The sequence below is a fragment of the Egretta garzetta genome, unplaced genomic scaffold (genome assembly GCF_000687185.1).
Source record: "Egretta garzetta isolate BGI_Z169 unplaced genomic scaffold, ASM68718v1 scaffold292, whole genome shotgun sequence".
Taxonomy (NCBI): domain Eukaryota; kingdom Metazoa; phylum Chordata; class Aves; order Pelecaniformes; family Ardeidae; genus Egretta; species Egretta garzetta.
The window spans coordinates 1,447,733-1,461,746 of record NW_009258789.1 but is presented as its reverse complement, the minus strand read 5'-3'; the positions used below and the strand labels follow the sequence as shown (position 1 = coordinate 1,461,746).

Genomic DNA, 14,014 nt, shown 5'->3' with positions numbered 1-14,014 from the left:
AAGAAGAGTGAAAATAATGTAACAAAATTATGTGTAATGCTGTACTAAGCAGTATAACAAGATAAAATTACGAATATTCTAGCAACATCCTTCATTTCTCCTTTTAGATCTATTTAAGCATAGGAATATTCTAATCCACCCTCATCAACAGAATTTTTCTGAAATCTCCATAATACTGTAAACCAAGTTTCTTCCTTACTTTCTCAGAACCCTTCCAAGTTTTATGTCTTTAACATTATCTCCCTTTTACTGATAATGAGATTTTTCTTTTCTTTAAAAATACCCAGTGAAAGAAAATGTCTTAACACCATACCTTTCAAGCAAAGCCATCTCTGCATGATTCCTCCTGTTAGACAACTGATCTCTACTGTTTTCAAAGATTATCTCAATCTGATCAGGCCAACAGAAAACTGTGCTATTCAGGTTTATGTCATTACCTAAAATAAAACAAAAAAAGACATCTTTAAGAAAATACCTTTTAACCAATAAGCTAATAGAATGGTCGTTGTGAAGGGTAAGCAAAATAGCTAAAACTACATTTAGGAGTAAGCTGTCTAAGCAGCTACATATTTCAAGCTGCTGGCTGAATTATCTTCATTGCAAAGAGAAATGTTCCAAAAACAAGTTAGATCAATAGCAAAACTCTAAAATCAAGTTAATAATGTGAAATTCTCTGAGTAAGACCTTAGCTAGGCAGAGAAAATTAGTAAGAACAGTGTTCCAGAGTATCAATTCCATCCAACTACACACAGAGACAGACCACTCCTAACTAAATATAAATAATATACCTACATAAGGTGGATAAAAATTTAAATAATTTTTAGTCCACAATGTGTAAATGCTGAATTATTCACAAAACCTAGAGCATAACAACTACAACATGCAGACATCTCCACCTTCATATTTGTTTATTTGTTCAATGCCCTTAGCTCATTATAACTAAGTGCAGCACACACACTTATATAGATACATAGCTACAAAGACTATGTAATTAAGCAATACTGCGCATGCAAACACTCCAGTCCAAAATGTAACAGAAAAATGTCCCGGCTTCCATAGGCATCCTAATTTTTATCAGAAATATATTCTAATAAACAAGGCATATCCTAGTTGTTTCTATCACTGTCTGATCTGTGAGTATATTCTGCTTAAGGAGAAAGCATCATTCTACCACTAAGATGGGTATGGATTCATATTACTGCTCTTCATTTTTATGGACGGCAAACAACATACAGCATCTGTGAATGGCACATTTTTGCTTTGAATAGAAGTGCAAACTAAAAGCAACTTCTACAGATGCTTCTTCCATCTTGGAGAACTGCCTTTATATTAACTAATAACAGCAAAACAACAAAAAGCCTCCACTGATCTAATATTCAGCTGCAGAGATGCAAGTTCTTACCCTTTCCAAAAGCTGTCATAGAGCCTTCAAGACATTGCTTTTTAGATAGTTTTTCACTGAAGACTTTTTACTGAATAACATATATGTGTAACACCATTTGGCAAGATTACATTACATTAATCTAATAATGCCTAAGACATTCTGTAAAACACAGAAAAAAAGCACTGTCTGCGCTGCATGCCATTTCTCTAACCACTCCTTCCTGTACTGGTACGTTTTGGCCTCTACTAAATTCTTTTTATTTCCTTTCCATCTCTTTTGGAGCTTTCCATTAGCATTCTAGAAGATCCAACATTTATCCATGCAGAGCCCAATATCTCTACATAAATATTTTCATATGGAGACTTTTATATTCTGTAATTGAGACATACAAGAAAGATCAGCATAGTCCATGAGGAATTCCAGTCTGTGTGCTGCTTCAGCGACCTCCTGTCTCAATTGAAGAACAGTAACTTCACTGGATTTCTTTAAGTATGCATCAAATTCCACTAGCTCTTCAGTGTTTACAGGCACCACACTTACTCTCTTTGCAATCAAGTTATATTCATCACAAATTCTACAATGAAAAGGAAACATATTTATCACTGGGATCATAAGTGAAGAGAGATGCAAGATCTTGTTAATGAAGTTTGTCTTTTAAACAAGAATATTAAATTTCTTCATAAATTAAGTATTCAGACTGAATACACACAGCAGATAGGCATTTATTAAGAATGCCATTTACTCCGTACAATCAGTTCTGTTGTCCTACTATGTTTACAAGAATTGATATATAATAGAATGATTGCTAAATTGGTTCCAAACTACAATTAACAGCATATTAACAGTATCCTTCCTATAGGTTTAGAATTTCCTTTTCAAGACCCAATCTGCTGCAGAAAGAAATGCTTGAATGCCGTAACAAGAGCTCACTTAATCACCCCACAAAAATAAAATACCAAGTGCATGGTATGAAACAAAGTTACAATGAGAAAAATTATTAAACTGTCAATTTATTTTATACTGTATGTGGGAACAGAAAATACAGACAGGGGAAAAACTTGTTCTTTTCTGCCTTCCCAGTGATACATTTCCTTGTTGCAGATTCCAGTTCAGTACTGCAAACAGCTATACAGACAGCAGGCATGCAAACAGCAACCATACACAAAGGATAGGTTCCTTTAAACCAACTCAAGCCTTCCAAACGTTAGGTGCTCAGCATAAACTCGTTGTCTAGATGCCTGCCACAGTAAGCGGAATCACAGAGGCCCCTCTAGACTGTGGTTCACCTCCACCTGGAGATGCTTTTTAGATAAGTGGGTTGAATCATTTCTTTATGGTGATTGTCTCTCTCCATTCAATGTGGGACTATTCTTTAATTGCCAGGGTGGTTTGATTTTTTTTGTTGGGGATTTTTGGTGGTTGGGGGGGAAGGAGGGGTTTAATTCACAGAACTAGGATTATCCCATTACACTGGAGTCAAAGGGGGTTTTTTGTTTGTTTGTTTTTTTCTTTAAACTTGTTGAGACATTAAATCAGGACCACTACTTCCCTGAAGGGGGAAAAAAAAAAAAAAAAAAAAAGTAAAAAAGAAGTCAGGGACAAGGCAAATGCAAAGCTGCTTTCAACATTCCTTGTGTTGCTTTAGCTGGACACCAGCAGGGGAAGCAAGAACCTCAACCTAAATCCTAGAAGGTCAGTAAAGGAGGAAAGAACAATGCTGTATTTCCAGTCTAATCTCTATGTACACCCTAGACAGACTAAGTTAGATATTCATTTACAAGTATTCCTGTTCCTGTTTATTTTAAATACACACTTTGGTGTCCTTGCACATGTCTGGTCAGCACTGGAAAACCCAGCAGATGAATAAAGTTGTCTCATCCACAGATATACAGCATCAGTCCACGCAGACAGCAAGAACCATGCATACTAACAACAGGTACCTTTTATTTAACTCTCTGTTTTCCATCACTTCAAATTCAACCAACTGGTCCTTAAGATTTTGCGTCCGATTGCAGAGTTCCTCATTCAGTTGTACAGCATCCAGACAGAACATGGCCAGAGGGACAGTGACATGCATGGAAGCAATCTCTCTTTTGAGTTTTGTTAAGCTGTCAATCTTCTACAAATGGAAAATAATACATCTGTTATTTTTCCTTAAAGTCTATAGATGAAAAATGCTAAACAAGAGCTATTTAGTTCCCATCCAACAAATAGGTCATATAATCTAAATAGAAGAAGGAACAATTATTTTTTATCTTTCCAGAGCTCAGCTCCTATCCACAGATTCCAGGGCTGAAAGCATTGCACAGTAATATGCCATATTAAGGAACATCACAAGTTGCCTAAAGAAGTATTTAGTCAGAGGCTATCTCAGGAATGCAGAGAGAAAAGTAGACAGGGATGACTAAGGACAAGGCAGCCAAAAGACTAGCAAGATGCAGATTCACCAAATACTCTGGGCAGCCTTCCACTGGACTTCTACTAAGACCCAACAAAACCCATAAAAGAAGGCCATGAAAAAACCTCCTTCTGCATTTGCACAACAGCCCTACAGTAAGGGCCCATGTAAACTGAGATGGCTGTCCCAGTACTCCCAAGGGTAACCCAAGTGATTTGAATGGGAGTTCTTCAGGCAATATGTTAGCAAGATGAGTGTGGTGTGTTAGCTGCTGTATGAACATGTAGCCACTGTCAGTTACATATTACCTCTGTTAAAGCTTCTAAGGAATGACTGTCTTTCAAGAAATCTGTGATATCTTGCTGTGCATTGTTGTTCAAAAGATCGCTGTATTTCCTGTATATGTTTAAATACCTTAAACACAGAAGGTCACAAACACAAACATAAGATTCCAAGGTGAAGATTTTCTATAACAAGAAACAAAATCAACTCAAACTCTTTGAGTCAAATGGATAGTGTTATGAATCCAAGGGTTTGGATGGGCAACAGAGTTAACAGCCAAAACTTACTTCTGTGGACCAAGTATGTTGCTCTCAAAGATCTTTTTGAGTTTGTTCACATACTCTGAAAACAATGATTCATCTGGTTTGACTGTACTGAGACTGAGATCATCTCTTTTTAATTCTGGAAATAGAAATCTTTCTACCTAAAGGGAATCATTACAAATACTGTAATAAATACAATAGAGGAAATAAGGTATTCTATTACTCATTCACCCACCACTTAAAAAAACACGTATTATTTGGTAAAAACACTGCAGTATGACAAGGCTCTGATTCATAATTAATACTGGGTTACACACATAGTTTGCTTTGAAAATTATATGAAAATCAAACCAGGGCTTTACTATAACTTGAATCTGCCAAAGACCAATTCCTATGCTATCTTCTAAACTCACAAAAATTCGCACAGTTTGTGATGCACGACCCTTATCTTTATCTTCTATTTGTCAGTTTTCTGCCTCATTCATAACTTTTAATATCATAAATAGTTTTTACTCTTATTTCGTATGCAGCTATAACTTATCCAGTACCTTTGGAAGCTCCTCAGCACTTTTCAGGATCTCCCTGAAGCAACGACTGATTAAATCCCAACATTGTTTCAAAGGTGGCTCAAAGACAATCTTGGGCTCTTCCACAGTGAGTTTGACTGTTAGTATCTGAGGTACAAAGAACTGCATTTCTTGATATGGTTCAGTAAAATCACTTCCATCCTTAGGGAAAAGAATGAAAATTGTACATGCCAAAGAAATCAGCTATAGCTATAATAATTTTTAAGAATCAAACTCCCACAAATCTCTTAACTACACAGCACCAATGGGATCTTCATCTCTGATTTTTATTCAAAACACTGATGCCCCGATACATAAGATATTAAGGTGCCAACTCCTAAATAAATCTATAAAAGTTGGAATTAGGAAACTGGATTTAAGCCTAATTGCCTCGATTTTCCCTTAAGTAACAGAAGTAAAGCACTAATTACTGTACACAAAAAAAGTTCTAAAAGAGATATCCACAATGCCTATCAAAAATAAAATCTAGAATCAAATACAAGATGCTGGTTTTTTAATTGCCTTGTACGGTTAGTAAGAACTGCCCTACCCCTAAATTGCTTTTACAGTAATGGAATCCTAATCCATGACTAGACTCCTAACCTAGCTGCTATAAGGATAAAAAACAAACACACACACACCACCACCATGAAAACAAACAAAAAAACCCAACAAGACAAAACAAACCTAAAAAAACCTCAACCATCAGCAACACTACCATCACCCAGGTGCAAGGTTTAGCATATTGTATCAAGTGTGATCCTCTGGCTGCAATGTGGTGTTTAATCTGTCACATTTATTCAGTTTAAATATGTTTCATTTTGTCTTATCGTGGTAGATCCTGGGTGATCTGATATTTAAAGAACTCATTTCCACTAAGAGGCAACTTTATCATAGCCAAAACAGTGGTAAAAACTTTCATGGTGTAATGTTTATTATAATGATGTGTGTTACGTGAAATAATACAGGACACTCATTTGGTATAGACAGGGACACCACATACATAAATTACTTCTGCAAACGATGACATGCATGACTATGCATGCTTTTGACTTCAAAATGGATTATTGACATGCTTGCAGAAAAACACATTTAAGTGTTTGTCTGATTAAAAGACTCAAGACAGAGTTGAAAACTCCTATCACGTGCTAGTTGTAACCTTAGGCCTGCAAAATGATTATTCAAGTGAGCAGTTCTTGACCAGGCAAAGACAATTCCACTGAGTATGCACAGCTGTTTGAAGGATCCAGCCATTTTTTATGGAGGCAGGAGCCATCTGGGATATTTTAGCCTTCAAAGAGCACTACATTTTATGGCTACACGAATTATTATCTCAATGTAACACTAAAAACTATAGATATGCTTCATGGCATATACCTTGTGGATCATAAAAAATGCAAGAAGATCTTCTAGGGAGTTGACAACCATCTCACGCAATTGTAATGACATTAGAGTTGCCACCGAATGAAAATAGCTTTCAATTCGCTGAGAGGAATCACAGTCATTTTCAGGAGCAAAATGAAGCCATTTCCTTTTTTGATCAAGGAAAATGGATGCACAAGTTGGGATCCACCTACAACGAAATAATATGGAGACAAAGGTTTTAAAAGCTTATTAGTCTTACTTTGCTCCTTGCAATGAAAGCTAAGCTCAGAAGTTACCCAAAGAAGGAGCAAAATTCAAAGGGCTAGCAGAGAATTGTTAACTAGATGTCTAACAAAACTGTACCTATCAGAACTTAGAGGAAACATGACTTTTTAAGCTAAGGATTCTTTTTATAATGGGCCCCTACTATTCATTTAAATTAATAGATAAAAAACTGGTGACAATATTAAACTATTAGCATTAAATGGGATACTTGACTCTGGAATAGATCTCAGGTGGCGGAAAGCGTTCACCTAATATAATGGGCTATTACCTCATATAATCTCTTTCTTAAATTGATCCATTTCCATAATTAATAAAGTTAGGTTTTCTGTCATCATTTTTATAGATTTAGACTCCACTCCTCTAATGGTTAGAAACCTTCCAATTTCCAGTCTACACTTAGTTTAGTTTATTCCCATTTGCTCTTGTGCAAGCACTCTTGCAGTTTCAATGGCTCTTTCAGCATCCAGATGTGTATCCCTCTGCTGTTTTCCCCCTTTGTTTTGGCAGCCTTGTGGTTGGGACCAGTGTAATCTCACCCTAAGATCTGTTTTCAAATGGGAGCTTCGTGTGAATCAGACCCTAAGATACTCTATTTATCTACTGTTACTACAGCTGGCACTGACTTGTTCTGAAGAATGTTGTGAGCTTCCACACAGTGTCTTCGAATGACCTCCTCAAATTCAGTAGGCAGCAGTGGCAGGTCTCCATGAAGCATTTCTTCAGTGCGAACAAATCTTAGATGACTATACCTGTGGAATTAAAATAAATAGTAGATAATTTATCAAATTCTGTTAAAAAAACCCCACATTAAATATAGTCAGAAAGTTCTCATACATATTTATAAACACTAATAATATAATTTAATTGATGCATATCACTTTATTCCTAAGCTGTCCAACAAGCGCACGTCTAATGTTTTGGGTTTTTTGTTATCGGCAAACATAAAAGGCTTCACAAATTTCATTTCAGACTTGTTATATTTAAAATTGTGTTAATTTTTTGCTAAAATGGTCAGAATAATTTCTTGCCCTTTTCTTAGATTCATTAGTGTATACAGGCATTAAAGAATATACAGAATGACACCTACTGCTTCTATTCCATATTAAAAAGTACCTATCCCTGACTACCCTGTGGGGAAAAAAAAAAAATTTCATGAGCACGGTGTATATCAGAGTCTGTAACATACAGGAGCTTATATACCTGCCACTGTTACTTAAATGCAAAAACAGTTCTCAGGATTACTACCTACCATATTTAACTTCGTAAGAAACCATATTTCTATTTTCAAAAGTCCCCAGAACAACTCCCAATTACAGACATTTGAAAGATTCAATTTTAAGAGTTAATTTTGTAAATTTCAGGAATCAAGATGAGAATTCCAAATTACTATTTACTTGAATATTGAATCTTAATTTAGGGATAACATCTTTTAACAAAGGGGATGATCTTTTCATAGCACAAAATTATCCTTTCTTCACTGTGGACGTGTAGATCATTTTCATGCTTGCGTTGAGAGTCTGCAGCAAACAATCATTTTATGTTGCAATTCTTACAGGCTCAGGAAAAAAAAAGAATCTTTAGAAAACAGAACAGATTTTGCCACTTTCTCTCTATTGTCTTCCCCAGGGTCTCCGTAGCATATGTAGAGAAGTCAGCAGATGCACACTCGAACCAAGCTATAAAATAAAAACATTCTCAATTTAATTAAGATCGTATGAACAAGACATCTTACTGAGAAAGCCAGAGCTGTTGCAAAGTAGGCATCAATGGATTCACTATGAAGAGATTCCTTTCATTCCAGCTTTTCACTTCTTCATAAGAGCTGTGCCATGGGACTGGTGCACGGACAACTCTCTGAGGAAAAGGGCGTGGGATGCTTCCAATAAACAGTCTCTCTCTCTCAGCTGGATCCATCAAGATGTAATCAACTAGAACAAATGATATATATCAAGGTGAGACTGCATGTATGGTCAAAAGCTACATATGAAAACACAGTATCTCCATAGCTCAGGACGTCATAGAATTCTGCACATTTAAAACTTATACACTGTCATATAGTTACTTGCATGTTTTTAGGATGAATTACAGCACAATAATCAAATCACCAATTTGACTATAAAATTAGTTCAGAAGGAGAAAACAAGAATTGGTCCTGGTTCTAAAAATGGGAGGCAGGAGAAATGTTTTTCTGTTCTATCTTTCCAGCACATTTATTCCATGCTTCCAATTCCTCGTCCATAAGCCAGGGGTGGAAATATCTCCCCTTTCAAGGATTTTTAGAAGACTTCTTAAATGTTTGTTTAACACAGGAATGTAATGAGTTATCTGTTGCATCTAGGACAGATATTACATTTAAAGGGCTGATCTATGATCTGCTAAAAGCCAAAACTCATGTGCTACCAGTTCCGACCAACGGCCCCTTACATATGAGATTAACAAAAGCTGGAAAGCAGACTCACTACCCCTTGTTGACATTAGCATTACCACAAAAAGGGACTGCAAACACTAAAATCTTGACATCGATAAAAGGCAAATTAAAGGGTACTTAGAAAGATATCAGAGACTATAGAAGGCAGAGTGAAAACTCTTCAGTCTCTCCTTTTTATGCTGTCATGAATGAGAGGCCACACCTACTGAGTGGTGAACATATTTAAGAACATTGAAAGGAATTATTTCACATGTGGAAAACCCAAGAAAACTCTAAGACTACTGGAAAGCAAATAAAAAAAAAAAATCTCACGTTCTACAGAACTGTCTCTTTCACATTCACCTTCAGATGAGCATTACTGAATGTCAAGGTTATTACATTCTTTTGTATTTATTTATATACGATGATTTTCTATTTGTTGAACATGAGTAGTGTAACGATGCACATCAATGTATCACCTAATTTTCCTTACTCCTGTAAAGTCTTAAATGAATTTTTTTTAACTTGTGACATGACCCCAGTGTAACATCTGGCTTCACTGGAGTTAGGAGACAGATGAATTTGGCTGTTAATGAGTTTAACTGATTTACGGCAGAATAACGAAAAAGTTAGTCTGGGAAGTATCTGTTAAAATAGCCTAGTTTACCCTCTCCCCACATCAGGATCAAATATACTAGACTGCTGTTGACAGATACTTGTCTATCATGCATTTCAAAGCATCATTCACCAATGAATAAAAGCACATTCATCAATGAATAATCTTATAGTCACAATGCCTTCCTAATTTCTTATCTAATTTCTTGTGCAACAAATTAAGATGATTACTCCCTGTCCACCAGCATTTGATCAACCCCCTCTTTATACATCTGATGAGATGATACAGAATTATGCATTTTGAATGCAATTTGGATTTGAATTAGAAATGGGAAATTGTGTAAGTATGGACAAAATTACTCTATGCACCCAGAGCTACTGAACTTGGAAATTACTATATTTAAGTGATGTCATGTAGGGTTCAGTGAATAAATATTGTTGAAACCAGAATGTTATGTAGCATGATCACAAATTATATTCTCCCAGATATCTATTGCAGCTCTACTGACCCCAAAGGAATTCTCCATGGGTGCTAAGAATAGAATGCAGACTTGCTTTCAAAGTGCAGTAAATGTTTACATACTCTGAATTGCTAAGAGATTTTGAGTCTTACCAATGGCTTTCATGAGGCTGATACGATAGTCTGCCTTAATCTCTTCTTTTAAACTTGTAAGTAAATTCTCCAGGTCTGGGTTAGCAAGAATGCAAGTTGGAATATGCTTTAAAATTGCATTAATCACTTCCTTATCCTCAGGTGCCAGCATGTCTTCCTGCACTCCATTATATATGTAGTAACAGTACCGCTAAAAAATGTTAAAAATATTATGCTTATTGTATGAATTTTCTGACAGACAACCAATTACTACAAAATATTTTTAGCTTTTCTATCACTTGAACCTTTTCCACAATTGAAAAGTGTTTGAATAGAATGGATTTGGCTATCTATCTCTTGGTTCTTTTTAAAGCACTTCCAATGCCTGACATTTTTACAATACTTCCATCTGTTTTGATGTAAGCATATACACCAATAGAACTGAGTGTAGCATATTAAATTACTGATCTCTGAAGTACTAGCCAACAAAGTGAGAGGTTAAGAATTTGGGAAGATACTTCTGCTTGCAAACCCGTTAGAACAAAAAATTAGACTGAGTAGCTAGAAAGAGAAACAAATGGGAAAGGAGTTGATAATATTTAACACTAGTTTGCTACATTGAATATTTACATCTTCTAAACCTCATGTACTGCCTTCTTTTCTCAACTGCTTTTAGGTAAACAGTTTACAGAGATATTGCAGATGATTACTGCTGCTACTTTTATCTTTAAAAGAAATTATATAAATACCTCTATATCATTTCTTGAAGGTTGCTTTTCTCGCTTACTTATCTCCTTCTCATGTAAGTGCATGACAACAAATTGTTCTTCTGGGGTCAATGGTTGGTTGTCTGTATAATGTATGACACATAATTCTGGCATATGAGCAGGTGCACATGGTGAAATGGGATCCAAACTGTTTGTTGGTGTACTTCTGAAAAAACCAGAATATAAGTTTAGTGAATAAAGAAGGAGCAATGGATTCTTAAGTCAATATGGACAAATGACAAGCATTACATAAACCACTTACACTGCACTGAGGACAAGTATGACCTATGAAGTATTTCAATTACTCATAAAAAAACCTCAGTAATATTGTACAACATACTCTTTAACAGAAAGAACACAATCATGTAAACCTTACAACTGCACAGTATCACTCAGACAGGCAGTATCTTATAAGCAATTCTATCAGAGCCAGACCTACTAGCACTATTATTCAAGCTGCCCAAGATCTCCACCTATTTTCAGGTAATTATCTTACCAAAATGTTAACAAGCTGAGCCAAAAGTTCAAATTGGCTCATTTGCATAAATGTTGCACTACGGACTTCATTTTCATGATTATATGCTGTTTTCTACAGGGTGTTTGTCCACACTGCTCTCCACTCAGCCAACAAGCTATCACTCCATTCTTGGTTTACTTCACATTAACAAGTCCTCAGTTGAAGAGAATTTAAATATCCTTTTTGTCTTTTTTATGGTACTCATCACCATGTTATCTTAACAAGAAAGTAATTGTCATAGCACTTCCAGAGAGGACTATTTACTTGTTTTACAGATGAAGAACACAAGCACAAAGAAGATAAAAAGAAAGGTTCACTGCAGCACAGCACCCAATTTGACACAACTCTAGGAGCATTACAGAGCATTTAAACACAGCAGAATGGAGAGACTTCATTTCTACCATCTGCATCTCTATTAACTAATCTCTGGGTTCTCATGTCAGTAATCATGAAAGGAAGACCTTTTGTTTAGCATGCCTAAGACTGAAATTGGTCCTGCCACAAAGAAGCAGTAAAAGTGCTCACTTAGCACACCATGGAATTTCATTCTTCATGCACATACATTTTCTTTGTAGAGACTTAAAATTTCATGCCTGGATGCTTAACAGAGCATCCAAGTAAAAAAAAAATATTAAACCACAAATCAGATATCTAGACTGATTGTAATAATCTCTATAACATTACAGTACATTACCTATCAGAATTCCATTTTCTTCTTTGTGTATGTTTGAGCTTTTTCCTAGAAGGATCACATTCTCTTGACGCTTTAAGCACCAGTTAAGAAAAATCACATGCAGGAATATTTTTCAAAGAAGATATTATTTCAGATTGGTGAAAAAAGAGCTAAGTCAATTAATCGGATAATGAAATAACAGAAAACAACAATGTTACAAAGAAGCCTTTAGTTTTGACTTAGCATTTAGCAAGCCATTAAAATCATGTGTTAAATAAACTTGCTGATTCTGGGACTATGAACTAGCTTCAGGAAAGCATTCAGCTCATGCATAAGACTTCAGTGCTTACTTACATCCCTGCACAAACCTTATTTTCTGCACCAGGACTTTCTATTTTGAATATCAAAGCACTTCTATAAGATGTATAGTTCTACCAAATATACTGCATGTGAAAAATCTGAGAAGTACAAACTATTACCAGGTGCTTTTCAGGGCAAAAATAAATAGCTCATTTAACAAAATTAGTATGTCATGCCTTTTCACCAAAAAAAGTACCATGGCCTGCTCGCCACATCCCACCCATGTACTGGAGAAGTACAGGGAGTACAATTATCGGGTATATGATAAAGATACTGTTAAAGAGACCCAATGAACAAATCCAACCCCTTTTTAAATAGTGTACAAGGGGACTAAGCAGATATTGAAACTATTATGTCTCATCTATCCCAGGAAAAGAAAACAATTTCTAACACTTCAGTGAAGCAAAGCAACAACACAGGATGAGTATTTTCACAGACAGACTGATGGTATGTAGAAAACTATGGTTTATGAATGTCTTACCCTTGATACAGAGGACATTTAACTAGATAATCAGGAAATAAATATCAGTAATAACTTACTTTGGAATTTTCAGACTAAGAAATGGAGTTAATTTGACACCTGCAAATAGTAAGATACTTAAAGCCAAGACAATTTGGTTTTGTAAAATGTTTGATATATATGCATATTGGTAAACCTAAATAGCAAGAATATTAAAACTCTTAACCTTATTTGCTTTGTATCTCAATGTTATGTTGAATCAACAGCATATACTATCTCACATTGTAAGATTTACATATGTATGCACAGTTTACTAACAAATACATCAATTACATGGTTTACAAGTAAACAGTGTATTAAGCAACATTTCCTGGATTTGATCCTCAAGTAAACATTTTAATGCCTGTCCCCCATCTTGTTTTGCTATGCAAGACTCAAGAACATGAGCATAACAAGGGAGCACATTGAATTTGTTTCTGTTTTCCTGTTGGCGCTAACTTTTACTTCTAGCAATAATAAGAGCTAACTTGTCTTTTGTTCCTTTTCTGCTTTGCAAACAATTCCCTCCAAATAATCGCATGTGATTGCATGTTTAGTCTGGAGAAGAGGAGGCTGAGGGGAGACCTTATCTCTCTCTACAACTACCTGAAAGGAGGCTGTAGTGAGGTGGGGGTCGGCCTCTTCTCCCTGGTAACAGACGATAGGACGAGGGGGAATGGTTTGAAGCTGCACCAGGGCAGGTTTAGGCTAGACATTAGGAAAAAGGTGCTCAGGGACATGGTTTAGTGGTGGGATGGCAGTGCTAGGTTAAAGGTTGGACTCGATGATCTTAAAGGTCTTTTCCAACCAAAGTGATTCTATGATTCTATGATTATTTGGAGGGATGAACCCAACTAATTAATCATAAACTGGCCTTACCTTTAATAAAGTTATGCATGTCTTTGGGAAGTTGTCTATACTGACCCTGAGGTGATAACCTTGTAAGCGTTTATTAGGGATAAGTGATTTTTCCAGGGATGATGCTTTAACAGATAAGCAATTAGAGATAAAAATGTGTAGAACAAGCAAGGCTAAACTTAT

At 35.8% G+C, this 14,014-nt stretch overlaps 1 protein-coding gene across 1 annotated transcript in view; it reads right to left on the bottom strand.

Moving 5' to 3' along the window:
* Positions 1-14,014, bottom strand: part of DNAH3 (dynein axonemal heavy chain 3) — a 60,524-nt gene that overhangs the window by 43,644 nt on the left and 2,866 nt on the right. Inside the window, exons 4-14 of the mRNA XM_035889227.1 lie at positions 10,907-11,090; positions 10,179-10,368; positions 8,276-8,471; positions 7,167-7,292; positions 6,271-6,466; positions 4,876-5,055; positions 4,352-4,488; positions 4,091-4,196; positions 3,325-3,503; positions 1,774-1,958; positions 314-437 (exon numbers count right to left, since the gene is read on the bottom strand). Coding sequence (XP_035745120.1) covers positions 314-437; positions 1,774-1,958; positions 3,325-3,503; positions 4,091-4,196; positions 4,352-4,488; positions 4,876-5,055; positions 6,271-6,466; positions 7,167-7,292; positions 8,276-8,471; positions 10,179-10,368; positions 10,907-11,090 — 1,803 coding nt within the window. The remainder of the gene's footprint in view (positions 1-313; positions 438-1,773; positions 1,959-3,324; positions 3,504-4,090; positions 4,197-4,351; positions 4,489-4,875; positions 5,056-6,270; positions 6,467-7,166; positions 7,293-8,275; positions 8,472-10,178; positions 10,369-10,906; positions 11,091-14,014) is intronic.